Source organism: Nylanderia fulva, unplaced genomic scaffold (genome assembly GCF_048542155.1).
Source record: "Nylanderia fulva isolate GAGA-0341 unplaced genomic scaffold, ASM4854215v1 Scaffold4, whole genome shotgun sequence".
Lineage (NCBI taxonomy): Eukaryota > Metazoa > Arthropoda > Insecta > Hymenoptera > Formicidae > Nylanderia > Nylanderia fulva.
The window spans coordinates 8,107,795-8,125,660 of NW_028190476.1; the positions used below are offsets into that span (position 1 = coordinate 8,107,795).

Below are 17,866 nucleotides of genomic sequence, written 5' to 3' on the forward strand. Positions count from 1 at the left end.
AACAATTGTCAACTTTCCGCACTTGCTGTAATATAATATTAAAATATAATATAAAGTGTAATATAAAAATATAATACAAAAAAGATATGAAATTTAACAAGTGGTAATTATTTGATGATGTATAATTGTTTACACATTAGATAGAATTTACACGTTAAATGAAAATTAAAAATTTAACGTAAAATAATTAAACAATAGATAAATTTATAAATAGAAAAAAACATAAAATAATATTAAAGAAAAAGAAGAAAGATATTAGTATTTACAGAAGATGCATAAAAAAATTCAATATCAAAATTGAGTTTAAAAAGAAAGTTATGCTTACGTTACCAAACGTTTAAATTTTTATATGATTTTATAGTCAATTAGATGATTGTTTGAAAGTGTTTCTAAGAGAAAGTATATATATAAGAAAGTATATTCAAATTAGAATAGTTTTAAAAAATAACTTGTGTCAATTAAAATAAATTTAATATTAATCTCTTTTTTTTTTCTTTACTGTCTTTTAAGATTTGTTTCTTTAAATAAAATAAAATATATAGAAAAGATTCTTGTATTTAATTAATAAATGAAAAAAAATTTTTAATGATTTTAAAATAGTAAAGTAAATTACAACAAATAAATTATTAATTATAATACAATTATAATTAATAATTAATAATTAATAATAAACTATTAATTATAATTAATAATTTAATTATAGATAAGATGTGAAAAACAAAAGAATTGTATTATCAAGTTTTTTTGCAGATGTTTATAACAATGTAAGATGCAGTCAGTACCTCATATACTTGAACAGAAGTCATTGAAATTTCATCCTTAATCTAAGTAAAGTACATCACGAAAATGCTAATCAAATGCTTGCATCAGATATTCCGCTGATCAATTGTCTTTGTCATTTGACGAGTGAGGAAGATTGCACCTTGCATTTTATTCATCGCTTATTTCATAACATCACGTGTATTCTGTGATGCTAATATAATATACCTGATATGCAGATAAAGAAAAAAGAAAGAGAAAAAAAGAAAGAGAAAGAAAGTGAGACAAAGGGAGAAAGAAAGATTATCTGATAATTTTAAATTTTAGCAGTTTGGAAATTTATCATCAATTAAATATAAAGTAAACCGTAAACATAGCGATGACTGAAACTGAAATATGTTGACATATTAATTTTAATTATCATCTTATTATATAACATTTTTTTTTTTTGACATCTGCCAAATGTAATTATATAAAAAGTCAATTTTAAATGTTTGGCAAATGTGCAATATGTATTTTTTAATTTTTTTTACTCGAATGCTTTTTTTATTTACTAATATAATAAAATATAAATATATAAAATATAAGTATAAATAAATATAAATAAAATGACAGTATTTTTTTAATGTATATTTTAACACGCCATTGTATTATATTTTATTTACGCTATTGTGTCTATAAAAAATATCTTTCTACTTAAATTTTTCATAGATATCTCTTACCAAAGAAAAGAAAAATGTTTTTAGTCCGATTATGATTTCCCTTCAATTATGTAATATGAGACAATTACAAATACATTGCATAATTCTTAAACGTAGTATTATCGAGTTTTTCTGAATAAAAATAGATATTATTATGCAATTATAAACATGAGTAAAGTCATTCACAAACACATTCTGATTCTTTTTGTTATTTTTGCAAATGCTGTATTGAAATTTACATGCAAGACAGACATTATACTTAATCGTAACTAATATTACAGATAACGAAAGAGCGAAATAATTAGGAATTTCAACAATAAAATATTTCTGAAAGTTCTAACACAACAATTGAGTATTGTGTGTTTTAAGACAGGTTTAAGAAAAACTAATAGGAGTCAGACACAGATATTTGGACAATAAAATTCGTTCTATCTTTTTCTATATCTATTGTTTAACGTTACGGTCCTTTTTTTAGAAGGACCAAAACGTTTAAGATAAAATATGGAGAAATTAAAAGAAAATTTTATTGTACCTAATATATCTATCTATATCCTTGGGTTCTGTTAGCTCTTTTTATACCTGACTTTGTATTCGAGAGAATTGATTCATTTCAAGACAAAAGACACACATACAAAACAAGACAAATTTCCTTATTTTAGAAACGCCTTCTTGAAATGCTTTTTGTCCAGCATCGTCGAAATACACAGAGGGAATTTTATCTTAGAATTCATCTAAAATTCATGGTAATTGTGAGCCAATATCGAAAAAATTTTACAAGAATTTCTCTAATTAATATAAAAAAACTGTTAATCTCGGCTCAAATTATTGTGTTACAATAAAAATAAAATCTCGACGGCAATCGGAGCCTGTGCGGATGACATGCACAAAATTAATAAATTAAAATGAGATCTCAAGTCAAACTCATTTATTAAAATCTAAACGTTTCGACCCACTTCGGGTCTTCTTCAGTAGCTGCAAAATACAAAGAAACAAAAAAAATAAAAGATAATCGGTACAATCAGAAAATTATAAAACTCGTATACATACAATCCGCAATAAATTAAATATCATTCTCCTCCCTATTCGAACCGTCCGGTCGTCGGAGTGTCTCCCTAACGGTGACCATCGTCAGGAAGGAAGCAGAGCAGTGACTCCCTTACCAACACTAATCAACATAGTATAAATTAAACGTGTAAGATCCCCAACAATTATAAATTAAAAACCGGGAAGAACACTCACCCCGACAGCAAAAACAGAGAGAAGACGATGCTACACGTGACATATCACTCTAACGACTGTGCGGTATTCTACCTCGACACAGTCGATACATATATACGCAAAAAAAACACAAAAATAAAATATGAAAATAAAAATAAAAACAACTAATACTTATCGGCACTCATGTCAAAGGTCTAACGAAAAAATCCGGTTATGTCTAATCACAAAGCTAGATTTTGGTAAATTTTTCAATTAACAGATCAAAATTCTCGTTTAATTTGTCGGTATCGCTATGTAAATTTAAACTATTCTTCTGACGCTTAATGTGGATCATTTCGGATATCAAACGTTTACCTAAAAAAGGCTCCTCATCCAAGATTTTTACATCCTCCCAATTAAATTCATGGTTCAATAATCTATGTTCCGATATGACTGATAATTGTGACGCGTTTCTTTTTATGTTGCTGCGATGTTCTTTCATCCTAGTTTTCAACAATCTACCCGTCTGCCCTACATACGACGCATCACAATCCATACAATCAATTTTATAAACTACATTGTTATGGAGTTCCCTTGGTAACTTATCCTTGTGTACTTTGATGAATTTACGGAGACTGTTAATTGCTGTATAGGATGGAATGACATCCAAATCACGTGTAATGTCCTCGATTCTCTTTGATACATTATTGATATACGGAATATTAAAGTACGAAACTTTTTTCTGCGTTGGAATCTTGTCATTGCATATATTTGTTCTATTGTTATGCAACTTATTATTGTACCGGAAGAACAACTTTTTTAACCGCGCTTGTAATGTTTGAAATATCAATTTGAGAGGATAATTATTAGACAAAAGAACTCCAATCATAGACTCAAAATTATCTTTATGGAATTTCGGATGAGATAGCCAAAAAACTCTATCTATGAGGCTGATAATGGTGCCTTTTTTATGGCAGAGAGGATGCTGCGACTCAAAAATCTCTAATTAATATTTACCACATAAAAAATATTAATATCTACCACTATATAATGTAAAATATGTTTGATAAATTTTATAAAAATAGTAAAATTTTAATAATTTCAAAATATATTAAAATCTATATCAAAAACTTCTTTAAGTGTTTTATCAAAGCGTATTTTTATCATATCATTTACAATCAATGCATATTTTTTTTATTCAGTTTTTTATTCATTAAATATAATTTTAATATTAAACGTTATAATTTTTATAATTTTTTTATTAACAATAATTAAAAGTGTATACGTCTTGTCATTATTATTTTTTCAAATATATTATTATATAATCTGTATAATTTTTTTGTTATTCCAACGTCAATAGTTATATTCTATTCATTAAAAAGTATGATATAATAATTTATAAAAAACATAAAAAAATATTTAAAAAATATAAAAAATAATAAAATAAATATAAATAAAATATAATCTGTAATATATAAGACCAGAAATTAAAAAAAATTTTAGGCCAAAATAGATAAAGCGATATATGATTCTGATTTTTATCAATGCTTTGTATAATATTCGCATGTGAGTCATAAATATCGAACGTCAGTTCTAGTTTTATTATCTTTGAAAATCATCAGATGTGGAGGAAAAAGCGAAATGTTTTATGTGTCAGGATTACAAGGACATTTCTTTTCTTTTATCTCACACTGCACAACCAAACAAAAAATGTATTTCGTTTTCTATTGTCCTTTACATATAATATTATCTTTAAATATAAAATTCTTAGATACCTAAGAACACAAAGAACGAATATAGGAAATTTTTATCATGATTTTTTAACATACATATAGGTTTTTTCGATATACAAAATTTTAGCTATTGTATTGTAAAATGTTTTCACGTTTAATATCTATTTTTATACAATTACAAATTTATTTTTACATATATGAAATTTGATTCTTGAAGATAATATAAAATGACTTTAATACATATCAAACAATTTATTCGTAAACTATTATTAAATATCATCGAAATAAAAGATATTTGCAAAAATGTGTATGTCTTAATGCGTTATTGCTAAATCATACCAATTTTGTATTTTATTTCAATAAGAACATTTTATGCTACTGAAAAATTGCTGAAAATAAAACTTTTGTTTAAACTATATTATAAACATATACTGTATTTACGAGATATATAATGTAATCCTATTTTTTTCCTTTATTTTATCGATTACAAAGAAATAATACATAATAAACTTACATACTTGATTAATTAAATTGATTGTATCCGTCCTTGAAAAGCTAATTTTTGAACCATTCCTTAACAACTTCTTTCAAAATTTTTAAAATAATTTTACAATTAATTTTTATAAAATTTTACAAATATAATATTTCTTTGAAAATATTTTTATCAAAGATTTCATATATTTTCCAACAGTTTAGTGAGTGTGTCAAATATATATACAATAGCTGTTCCCCACTTGTTGTTGCCCCATTGTTTGTTAGGTTTGTAGCTGAAGAACCCTCTATATAAGAGCATGCACATTTTCGGGCATTCTGTGTCTAAAACTGTGACCTAAAACAGTCTAGCTACATCTTATCGTTCTATCGTGCAAATTTTGTGTTTTGCTACCGCGTGTCATCAAAAAATATTGTAATATCTATTTTATTCTCTAAGTGAACACAAAAAACTTTGTTCAACGAATAATAATCCAAGAAAAAATATTAAAATATTAAAATAGTGCTTTATGTGTGTTTTTTTGAGTATTAATTAATTTCATTTATAAAAAATATGGCGATCCGAGTGATTAAATCCGGGCAATTTAATACGGCACTGACATTAAAAGAGCATAATGCAGATTTGTATATTAAATGGAATTCTTCCAAAAAAAATATATTCAGTGGTCCATCAAAATGTATGGAAGTAAATTGTGCTTATGGAAATATCACCAGACATTATTTAATGCCAGAAATTGATCCTCAATTTGGGGAAATAATAGGTAAGACTATAAAGAATTAATTATATGAAAAAGTATATCTGTAATAATAAATTTTAAGACAAAATTATTTCTTAATTTTCTAATATTGCGTATTACTTCAAGGTACCGATAGTTCGGCGAAAATGATAGAACATGCGAGAAAAAACTATAAAAATCATGATAGAATTGATTTTGACGTATTAGATATTCAAAGCAAAAATTTACCTAATGAATATATAGGTAAATTCGATAATATTTTTTCGTTTCCCACTATATTTTCTCGCAATGATCTTGAGTAAGTATAAATATATAATTTTATTTTGTAAAAATGAGCGAAAATTTTATTAAATATATGTGTGCTTTTACAAAAGCTATTTTAAATAAATAATATTTTTGTAAAATCTTTTAAAAATTTCACGAAATTGTTTTTTTTGAATTTTTTGTCGGCATTTATGCAAAATATTAAATACTAATAGTAAAAAATACAACATTTTCTAACAATAATGAATTACGTTAATTGATTTTGGTGCAACAGTAAAATAAAATTAGTTTAAAATATATTTTTCCAAAAATATTACAATATTTGTAATTGTTTAAAATTAATTATATATTTTTTTGTTTATTTAATAGACAAGAATTTAAGAATATTTTTGATATGCTGAAAGTTGGAGGACACTTTCATGCATCTATCGTTATAAAACATGATGCGTTTAATCTTTATAACATATTAAAAACGCATCCATCTTATGGCAAATACTTTGAGGTATGTATTTGTTAATATTTTAGATATTATTTTCTAATTATAAATTTTCTGTTACATATTTTTAATTATTATTTTTATATTTTCATGATACATAAAGAAATATACATCGAGGTTTCATGACGCGAATGATTATACAACATTAATGACATTTGTAAACATACTTGAAGATACAAGATTTAAAACTGAATATTGCTTTTTTAAATGTAATGTAAAGTATAAATCAGAATACCTCATGTGTAAGTATTTTTATTTCTCACCATACGTGTATCAGACATAAAATTAAAATCTTATTTAAGAAATCAAATTTATCTTAATGTATGTATATAACTATTTAATAGTAATATGAATCACATCATCAGTAATACAATTAACTTTTACGTATGTATACATATGTGTTTTTCATGGGAGTTATTATTATTTTACAGCGTATATTCTCTCCGGTCTTCCCTTCATACATCAATTGAAATCTGAAGAAGAAGAAGACTTAAAACAGCATTTAGAACACGAATGGAACAAAATGAAAGAAAACGATGCTAAGTTTCGCCAAAACATTGACGAATATAACACAATAGAAATACTTGCATGTAAATGCTCTACATGATAGAATATTATAAAATCTATCATAATATAATATGGCAAATTAAAATTATGTACGTAATAGACATTCAAGAATTAAAATTAAAATATAAAATACATAATAAAATATAAAATTACAATATAACTGTATATAATATACTGTAGCATCATTTATACCTGCATTATTTTTTAATGAAAATTATGGAATTGTGATTCTCAAATTTGTATTAGTATTCTACTTATAGTTTACTATACAATAATTTGCTATCATAATTAAATTGATAATTTGATAAATTTGATAATTATATTTGACAAAACTGAGATGATTCATGAGTCGGCACAATTACTTTTATGATTAAATATTTTGTGATTAAATATCTACGTTTTCATTAAATTTGCGCGAAACTCCACACCACATACATCCAGAGAGAAACAAGAGAGCGGCCACCGGGATTCAGCGGCCGCGTGTACTAGTACGCTCCTTCCCATACAGCACACAAGTTTGCAGCAATATTGCAACAACATTGCAATATTGCTGCAAACTTGTGTGCTGTATGGGCTTGACAATGTGGACATAAACTACGTCGTGACGCGCGGTAAATGATTCGCGATATGGTTCATGTTTGAACTATTCAGCTAAGAACCAAGTTGATAACCGAACAGCTGAGTCAGACAAGGACCGACGATCCATCGATTTGGCTTTGTCTTATCTCAGCGATGCGTCTCGTGGACCCGTGACAAGATTTTTTGTCATAACTGTTCAATTTTTATATTCTAAACATTTAAGAAAATTCAAGAAAATTTAATGAAATTAATTTTTCAAAATTTTAATACATTTCCTTAAATGTAATATTATCTGTGATTTGTTGTAGCAGCAATCACTTAGCATAAAAAATTATATATAAATAAGAAAATAATAAAAAAAATTAGATTCCTTATATAAATTATTGGAATGTTTTTCATTATATATTTGTATAACAAGTATAATATTTATTTATAAATACATGCTCAATATGTTGTATATGGAACAAAGCAGCTTAACATTACTGATTTTGTTATATTATAATGATGTGATTTATGTATAAAAAATTTTAGCCATCGTTTAGCTTTTATTAAAATGTTATTGCGCTTAACGTATGATTAAAAACTTTTTATCTATATATTCTATTTATATATGATTTAACATTTAACATACATAATTTGGGTATTTTTTTCCTTTTAGAGAAATCAATATTATATAATTTTATAATATTGTATGACGACATAGTATCATAAATAAAATAAAAAAATTAAAGTAAAAATATATAAAATAAATAAGAAGAAAAAAGAATACGACTGCGAATATTTCACCTCACTTCAAATTGCAGCTTGATATTTGTTCAATTGATACTGAATGACATCTCCTTCCAACTCATACACAATTAATAATAATAATTATTAAGAATTTTATATATCAAATATCGCAACACACTAAGTGAAGAATGATTATGAATGAAGAGAAGAAAGACACATTTACAATCGAGATGGAAGCGAGGATGTATGCGCCTTTAGAATGGGATTCGCCAGCGATATGCAAAATACAGGATCTTAAAGAGGCGCAGTACGAGGAAGCTCTGCGTCTGATAAAAGTTTAGTAATGCGAAGGGGAAAAGATGTATAAAATAAATAATATGATGGCATTAATCAATCGAATTTTTTATTGGAATGTAAAACGAATCAACAACGTTCTTTGTTCTCCATTCCATACATTCTTCTATTTTTACTCATGTGAAATAATGTTTTCTCCTGCAAATCTTCCTCAGTCAAAAAAATAGCGAATATATTCTATTTAACAGTATTTGTATTATGGCTAAAATAATGTAAAATTATTTTATGCAGTAAATCAAAAAATATTAAATTGATTACATCGATTTCGTCTCAATATTGCAGTATCTCACTTTAGCTAATTAATCATTGAATACTAATTAATAATTAAATATAATAAAAAATGGAAAGTAATCTTCCTCTTAAATATTGCGCAAATAAAATTTGAGTTTCTTGTGCAGCATCATTTCTTTCGAGAAGAGCCGATGTGTAAAGCGGTGTCTTTACTGGAGGATCAGAAATCCGTAAATGTATATCTCGACCTTGTAAAAACGTGGATGAAAGACACCACCAGTTTGGTAGCACTCAGTTTAGCATCAGGACGTATCGTCGGAGTCGCCGTTGCAAGAATTAAGAGTGATGCAGATAAATCCGACACTTATGATCGGGTGCAAGTAAGTGCGCTGTTATCATATAAAAATATACAATAATGTCTGTTTAAGATATTTAAAAATTTGATATAACTACAGAATATCAAATACATTTACATACGGTAACATCACATACAGCACAAAATATTTTTAAAATCATTTAAAAATATTTTTTAAAAGATAAAATAATTTTCGAAAATATTTTAAAAATGTTTCTATGTCCGCTTTTTCGTGTTTAAAAATATTTTTGAATATACATAGATTTAAACTAATATTTCAAAAATATGTATCAAATATTTAAGAAAATATTATCTGAGCGATAAAAAGAAGTACATTTTTAAAAGTTTTTAAAAATATTTTAAAAAATGTTACCACAAAAAATTTTTTAATTATTTTAAAATATTCCTAAAACCATTTTATGCTAATGTTATGTTAATGTTTTTATGCAATATTTTATAGCAATATTTAGAAATATTTTTTGAAAACATTCATAATATTTTGTGCTGTATGGGATACTTTAATATGTTATTATTTTAATTATGCACGAGAGAATTTTCTTAATCGCGGGACAATATGGTATTGAAATAATTTTATATGAGTTTCTCTGATTAATATTTACCATAATAAAAAATATTCATATGTAAATTTTATTATGCACATAGTAAAATTAATCGAACATATTTTATATCTCATTGTGGCAGATATTAATATTTTTTTAAATATTTTTAATACAATTACCATGATTTTCAAGGTGAATTCTAAAAGATTATAAGATATTATTTTTTCTAAATAATAATCCTTAAGGTTGCCAGTAATAATTAATAAAAAACCACTCCTCAATGTTTAAAGTCGACCAGACTGGCAATAATTTATTATAAATAATTATTTGAAATACAACAACGTTTCGGCTGTCATTGCAGCCCTTTTCAAGTACATCTATAAAAAGTTCCATCAAAATAATTATAATTTAATACACTTATTCGCAACAATTAATTATACATTTAAAAACAAAAATGTGTTACATACCAAATTTAAAACAGTAAATCAACTTCTATGCAAACTACCGACAATGTTAACGCTTGTTTTGATGAACAATGCAAGACTGACAGAAGTAAGCACATATTAAATAGATGTTAACTGTTCGCAAGAATCTTAGTCACTAAGCGTTAAGAAGATAGAGACGAAACTAAATGTGTCTTTCGTAATTTAAATCGTCATAATAAAGTCAAATAAATAAAAATAAATAAATAGGTGGATATAAAAATAAAAATAAAATTAAAAGTAAAAATAAATATAAAACGACTTAAATAACGTCAAGAACACGATCATAAATCCCACTGAAATTCTCCGTATCTTTCTGTAAATTAATACTTTTTCCTTGTTTTTTTATGTAAAACATTTCTGCAATTTCTCTTTTTCTTGTCTGTTTTTCCTCATGCAGAATCACCGGAGAATCCCAACGGAACTCATGATCGTTGCAAGTCCGATGTAAACTAACGACAGAATGCAATGTCTTGTCTTTTTTTATGTTATTTCTATGTTCTTTAATGCGCGTTTCTAAATGTCTCTTTGTCTGTCCTATATAAGCCGAATCGCAATTCGCACAATCAATTTTATAAACAACATCAGTTCTTTTTAAGTTTTCGATCCCATCTTTACCTCTTTTTATCAACGTGTCCAATTTTTTTGGGACAGTATACAAAGCATCAATTCCACTTTTATTGATGCAACGCGTAATATTCTCGCTAAGATCTTTAATGTAAGGTAACACAATGCAATTTCGCGTATCAAATTTATTTCGATTGGGCGAGTTAAGATTACCGCCAAATTTAATCGCTCGAAGTCTTTTATTGATGTTTTTGTTTATAATTGTTAACGGGTAACAATTATTAATAAGGATTCTTTTGATTAAATTAATATTTTCTTCATGAAAAATAGGGTCAGCGAGTAAAATAGCCCTATCAACTAGGCTTGTAATCACGCTAATTTTATTCTCCCGACTGCTGCCAACCGTAGGTTGGCGAAAAGAGAGGAAGTATGCGTTTCATCGAGCCCGGATCGGTCGTGACCTTAATTCTCGATAACTACTGCATAGTTTTATATCAACTTTGGAACATAAGTTTCTTATTAATCAAGGAAGGTTTAAAGCGTATTATTATCGTTATTTATTCTATTAATAAAAAGTGAAAAATGAGTATTATTTCGTCAATACGGTCTCTCATTGGCTGCTGTGTGAACCTAAGAGGAAAAATGATTCACCAATGAGATTCGTTGTAGTATCCGGATAGGGAATGTTGGTGACATTGGTATATACATCTCGAAGTAATAATGACGGGACTGATAGGAAAGGTTAGCTGTCACCTGTTGCGTGTTATTGTCAACAACAATATTAAGTGAAGTGTATTATTATGGATATATCTCAAGAAGATATAAATAAAGGAGTAAGTTTCTTCTTTTATATTTATTGTTTTTTTCTTTATTTAGAATATTGTTATTATTATTTATTTATTGTTTCTTTATTTATATGTAGGAAGAAGATACTCGCTTGAAGATATCTCAAGAAGAAAACATTATTAATAATAGAAAACAAGTAAATCTTGTTATTAATAATTAATAAAAATATATAATATAATTAATAATATAATTAATCTGTTGTAGTCATAACATGGCTATATGAATTTATATTTGTCTGCGTAGCCACTTATTTGCTATTAAATTTGCTACGTAGCCACATTGCTATAAATATCCACATATATAATTGTATAAATGTATATAGTTATTTTTTCTCTTATTTGTATATTATATAATAATTATATAATTAATTAAAAATATGTATACAAATATATTTATAGTTATACAAAGATATTAGCGCACCAATAATTATGGCAATGCAGACAAATATATTAACTTACATAGCCAATTATCTACTACAAAAGATTATTCACATATGTAATAATAATTAAGGCTATACAAATATATAAACTTACTTGTGATTACATAATGTATAAACTTATATAGCCATAAGAAAGTTAATATATTTGTCAAAGCCATAATTATAACTGCGTACAAGTTTACGTATTTGATATAAGATATTGTTGTCATCTGTCTTTGTCATCTGTCTCTCTCTATCTATCAATCTATCTATCTAGCTATTTTTTTTTATTTATCTCTCTATTTATATTATATTATATTAATTAAAAAAATTGTAGCAGAAAAATATTTGGAAAGAATATAGAACATTGCAGTCACATGGTGAGTGTATGTGTGTCTTTATTATTATTATTATTATATTATATACATTGTAATATATATATTACATAATAAAAACTTTTACATGTGTAGGATGAAGAAGCAGAGAGACAAAAGAATGAAGAAACAGCATAAGAACAGCAATAAATTAGAAAATAAATAAAAAAAAAAAATAATAAAAAAATTAGAAAATAAAAAATAAAAAATAAAAAACAATTAAAAAAAAAAATAAAAAATAAAAAACAATTAGAAAATAAATAATAAAAATAAATTAGAAAAAAAAAATTAGAAAATAAAAAATAAATTAGAAAATAAAAAAATTAGAAAATAATAATACAATTTTTTACAAAAAAAAAACTCCCGACTGCTGCCAACTAAGTTTTAATGTTTAAATTAAAAAATAATGTTTAAATTAGAAAATAAATAAAAAAAAATAATAAAAAAATTAGAAAATAAAAAATAAAAAATAAAAAACAATTAGAAATAAATAAAAAATAAAAAACAAAACAAAAATTAAAAATAATAAAAGAACAAAAAAATTATAAGTATAAAAAATAAGCTTGTAAAAGTTGGAAATAATCACACATAAATAAAGTCTGTTGTTTATTATATAATTTTTCTTATTTAAATTTATTGTTATCATACATATTTAGCGCTATATAATTTACAAAAATTTCAGATTTTTGAATTCAAAAAATTTTTTTAATTATAATTATTATTATTAATTCTACAATTTACAAGAGCAGTCGGGAGACGCCGCGCTAAATTTGAGACATATACGCACGCGCACGTTTTATGTAATGAATAGACACAAACACAAATATCGATACTCAACGGACGTTACAGTTTTTAGACGCGCGGCGTCTCCCGACTGCTCTTGTAAATTGTAGAATTAATAATAATAATTATAATTAAAAAAATTTTTTGAATTCAAAAATCTGAAATTTTTGTAAATTATATAGCGCTAAATATGTATGATAACAATAAATTTAAATAAGAAAAATTATATAATAAACAACAGACTTTATTTATGTGTGATTATTTCCAACTTTTACAAGCTTATTTTTTATACTTATAATTTTTTTGTTCTTTTATTATTTTTAATTTTTGTTTTGTTTTTTATTTTTTATTTATTTCTAATTGTTTTTTATTTTTTATTTTTTATTTTCTAATTTTTTTATTATTTTTTTAAATTTATTTTCTAATTTAAACATTATTTTTTAATTTAAACATTAAAACTTAGTTGGCAGCAGTCGGGAGTTTTTTTTTTGTAAAAAATTGTTATCTCATAGGATGATTTGACAGAAAATTAATATAGCGGCCTGAAAACGTAGGCTTTCGGTACCAATTAGTCGTCAATCTACCACCGATACGTATAACGTTCGTATCCAAAAAACTCAGAGAACAATTTTTCTCTAGTTCGAACGTAAACTTAAGTCGAGTGTGGAAACCATTGAACACACGAAGCATATCCTCAATTTTTCCTTTCGGAATAATTGAAAAAATATCATCGACGTACCTAAAATAACAATAGGGTTCGAAATCCAATTGACGCAAACAGTATGATTCCAAATCGTCCATAACAATGTCAGAAAGAATCGGAGACAATGGAGACCCCATCGGAGAACCGAAAACCTGTTCGTAAAATTTTCCGTCAAAAACGAAGCTCGTTGAGCGCATAACCGTGTCAATGGCGTGTAAAAACTGCGCAAGGCTAAACGAAGTAAATTGTGAGATGTCATCCCATCGGTTTTCTATTGCTATTTTAATTAATTCCCAAGGGGTGTTAGTAAAAAGTGAAGTCACGTCCAACGAAATCATAACATGGCTGTCGTCGATGTTTCTGTCTTTAATAATCTCCACAAAGGACCAACTATCCTTGACATGAGATCGAGGTTTATTGACTGCATTTTGTAGTATCTCACTCAAAAAGGATGCTATGTTGTAAATAGGACTTCCTACAGTTGAAATTATGACGCGGAGAGGGTAACCTACCTTATGAATCTTTGGTAAACCATACGCACGAGGCAAATTACTATTCGTACACCTCAATTGTCTGTATGTGTTATCGTCTATTAATTTATTATCTAACCTTTCAACCGTAGGAAGTCCTATTTACAACATAGCATCCTTTTTGAGTGAGATACTACAAAATGCAGTCAATAAACTTCGATCTCATGTCAAGGATAGTTGGTCCTTTGTGGAGATTATTAAAGACAGAAACATCGACGACAGCCATGTTATGATTTAGTTGGACGTGACTTCACTTTTTACTAACAACCCTTGGGAATTAATTACAATAGCAATAGAAAACCGATGGGATGACATCTCACAATTTACTTCGTTTAGCCTTGCGCAGTTTTTACACGCCATTGACACGGTTATGCGCTCAACGAGCTTCGTTTTTGACGGAATTTTACGAACAGGTTTTCGGTTCTCCGATGGGGTCTCCATTGTCTCCGATTCTTTCTGACATTGTTATGGACGATTTGGAATCATACTGTTTGCGTCAATTGGATTTCGAACCCTATTGTTATTTTAGGTACGTCGATGATATTTTTTCAATTATTCCGAAAGGAAAAATTGAGGATATGCTTCGTGTGTTCAATGGTTTCCACACTCGACTTAAGTTTACGTTCGAACTAGAGAAAAATTGTTCTCTGAGTTTTTTGGATACGAACGTTATACGTATCGGTGGTAGATTGACGACTAATTGGTACCGAAAGCCTACGTTTTCAGGCCGCTATATTAATTTTCTGTCAAATCATCCTATGAGATATAAAATTAGCGTGATTACAAGCCTAGTTGATAGGGCTATTTTACTCGCTGACCCTATTTTTCATGAAGAAAATATTAATTTAATCAAAAGAATCCTTATTAATAATTGTTACCCGTTAACAATTATAAACAAAAACATCAATAAAAGACTTCGAGCGATTAAATTTGACGGTAATCTTAACTCGCCCAATCGAAATAAATTTGATACGCGAAATTGCATTGTGTTACCTTACATTAAAGATCTTAGCGAGAATATTACGCGTTGCATCAATAAAAGTGGAATTGATGCTTTGTATACTGTCCCAAAAAAATTGGACACGTTGATAAAAAGAGGTAAAGATGGGATCGAAAACTTAAAAAGAACTGATGTTATTTATAAAATTGATTGTGCGAATTGCGATTCGGCTTATATAGGACAGACAAAGAGACATTTAGAAACGCGCATTAAAGAACATAGAAATAACATAAAAAAAGACAAGACATTGCATTCTGTCGTTAGTTTACATCGGACTTGCAACGATCATGAGTTCCGTTGGGATTCTCCGGTGATTCTGCATGAGGAAAAACAGACAAGAAAAAGAGAAATTGCAGAAATGTTTTACATAAAAAAACAAGGAAAAAGTATTAATTTACAGAAAGATACGGAGAATTTCAGTGGGATTTATGATCGTGTTCTTGACGTTATTTAAGTCGTTTTATATTTATTTTTACTTTTAATTTTATTTTTATTTTTATATCCACCTATTTATTTATTTTTATTTATTTGACTTTATTATGACGATTTAAATTACGAAAGACACATTTAGTTTCGTCTCTATCTTCTTAACGCTTAGTGACTAAGATTCTTGCGAACAGTTAACATCTATTTAATATGTGCTTACTTCTGTCAGTCTTGCATTGTTCATCAAAACAAGCGTTAACATTGTCGGTAGTTTGCATAGAAGTTGATTTACTGTTTTAAATTTGGTATGTAACACATTTTTGTTTTTAAATGTATAATTAATTGTTGCGAATAAGTGTATTAAATTATAATTATTTTGATGGAACTTTTTATAGATGTACTTGAAAAGGGCTGCAATGACAGCCGAAACGTTGTTGTATTTCAAATAATTATTTATAATAAATTATTGCCAGTCTGGTCGACTTTAAACATTGAGGAGTGGTTTTTTATTATTTTTTTATGCAAGTTTCTAATTTTTATCATTATATAATGATCTTCATAAATAAACCTTAAATTAAAATTCTATTAAAATAAACTTTACCTAAAATTAATTAATAAATATATAGCTATGACAATCTTTTAACTTTATAAAGTTTAATTCGCGAAAAGCCTCTTTTTTTTTAAATCGCTTATGACTCGAAAATAATTAATTGACGTTTACGTTGACAAAAATTGTTTTCAAATAATCTCAAGTGTCTGTCATTAACAGATGATTAGCAAATGACTTTGAAAGATCTAATATAAAAAAAGTAACTTAATAGGCCAACAATCGAGCAAAAATTAGGTGTAAATAAAAACTTTTTCTTTATTATTAATAACCTTCATATGTAAACGTTTCGACCTCACTAAGGTCTTTTTCAATATAAAATTTAAAAATTAATAAAACATTAAAACATGATATAAAATTATGATATAAAAAAAACATATGATGTAATGTGGTATCGAATTTTTTTTTTATATCATAATTTTATATCATGTTTTAATGTTTTATTAATTTTTAAATTTTGTATTGAAAAAGACCTTAGTGAGGTTGAAACGTTTTTATGTAAAGGATATTAATAATAAAGAATAAGTTTTTATTTACACCTAATTTTTGCTTGATTGTTGGCCTATTAAGTTACTTTTATTAATTTTGAATTTATGCGAGCTTTTACTTTCTGAAGATCTAATGTAATATATATTTGAAATTTTTGATGTAGAATTTCGAGGGCAAAGCCTTGGAGAAAATTATGGGTTTAATCGGCGCTTTAATAAAACAGACGAGTGCGTACAAAGAGCTGGAATGCGATGCATATTTTCGAGTCCACATCCTTTGCGTTCATCCGTCTTATCAACAGAAGGACATCGGTGCAGCCCTTTTGAATGCTTGCATCCGAATTGCGTCCACGTTGAATATGACAGCTATCGGTGGCATTTTTACATCGGGTCGCAGTCAATCGCTTGCGCTAAAATTGGGTTTGCATCTCATCTCGGAAATTCGCTACAGTCGATGGGTCGTCGACGATCAAGTCATGTTCGATGATACTGGAAAAGGGAATTATTCGGCTGCTTTTATGGGAATACGAATATCTCGCGAAGAATCGCTCAGCAATTAATAATCGCTCTTGAAATTAATAGATCCTCAAATAAGAATCTGGAGTTGACGGCGACCAGATATAGAGAAAAATGTATTTTATTGTATAGTATTTACAGATGACAGAGAAATTTTCAATATTTCTGATTGTTTTTGCCATTTTTGACGAAAGAAAATCACTAAAATAATCAGTACTTTGAGAGTCTCTACTCTAAATAATAAATAATAATTATTATATAATGTAATAAATAAATTGATAGGAAAAATTTAATATTTTGCATACATTATAATAAAATATTGTAATAATTTTAAAAATATATTGTTATTTTAATAAGAATTATTTACCTAAA

The 17,866-nt window shown here is 26.6% G+C and overlaps 3 protein-coding genes across 3 annotated transcripts; all 3 read left to right on the top strand.

Annotated features, from left to right (window-relative positions):
- Positions 1-5,435: 5,435 nt before the first annotated feature.
- Positions 5,436-6,986, top strand: LOC146721923 (juvenile hormone acid O-methyltransferase-like). The gene is made up of 5 exons (XM_085485908.1): positions 5,436-5,643; positions 5,746-5,917; positions 6,253-6,385; positions 6,483-6,621; positions 6,811-6,986. The coding sequence occupies exons 1-5, from the start codon at positions 5,436-5,438 to the stop codon at positions 6,984-6,986; spliced, it is 828 nt and encodes a 275-aa protein (XP_085342034.1).
- Positions 6,987-8,448: 1,462 nt separating this feature from the next.
- Positions 8,449-17,538, top strand: LOC114943073 (uncharacterized). The gene is made up of 3 exons (XM_029318661.2): positions 8,449-8,589; positions 9,007-9,219; positions 17,143-17,538. Exons 1-3 carry the CDS (start codon positions 8,449-8,451, stop codon positions 17,536-17,538), a joined length of 750 nt encoding a protein of 249 aa, XP_029174494.2.
- Positions 14,749-16,395, top strand: LOC146721924 (uncharacterized). The gene is made up of 2 exons (XM_085485982.1): positions 14,749-16,188; positions 16,279-16,395. Exon 1 carries the CDS (start codon positions 14,766-14,768, stop codon positions 15,909-15,911), a length of 1,146 nt encoding a protein of 381 aa, XP_085342108.1. The 5' UTR covers positions 14,749-14,765; the 3' UTR covers positions 15,912-16,188; positions 16,279-16,395.
- Positions 17,539-17,866: the final 328 nt, after the last annotated feature.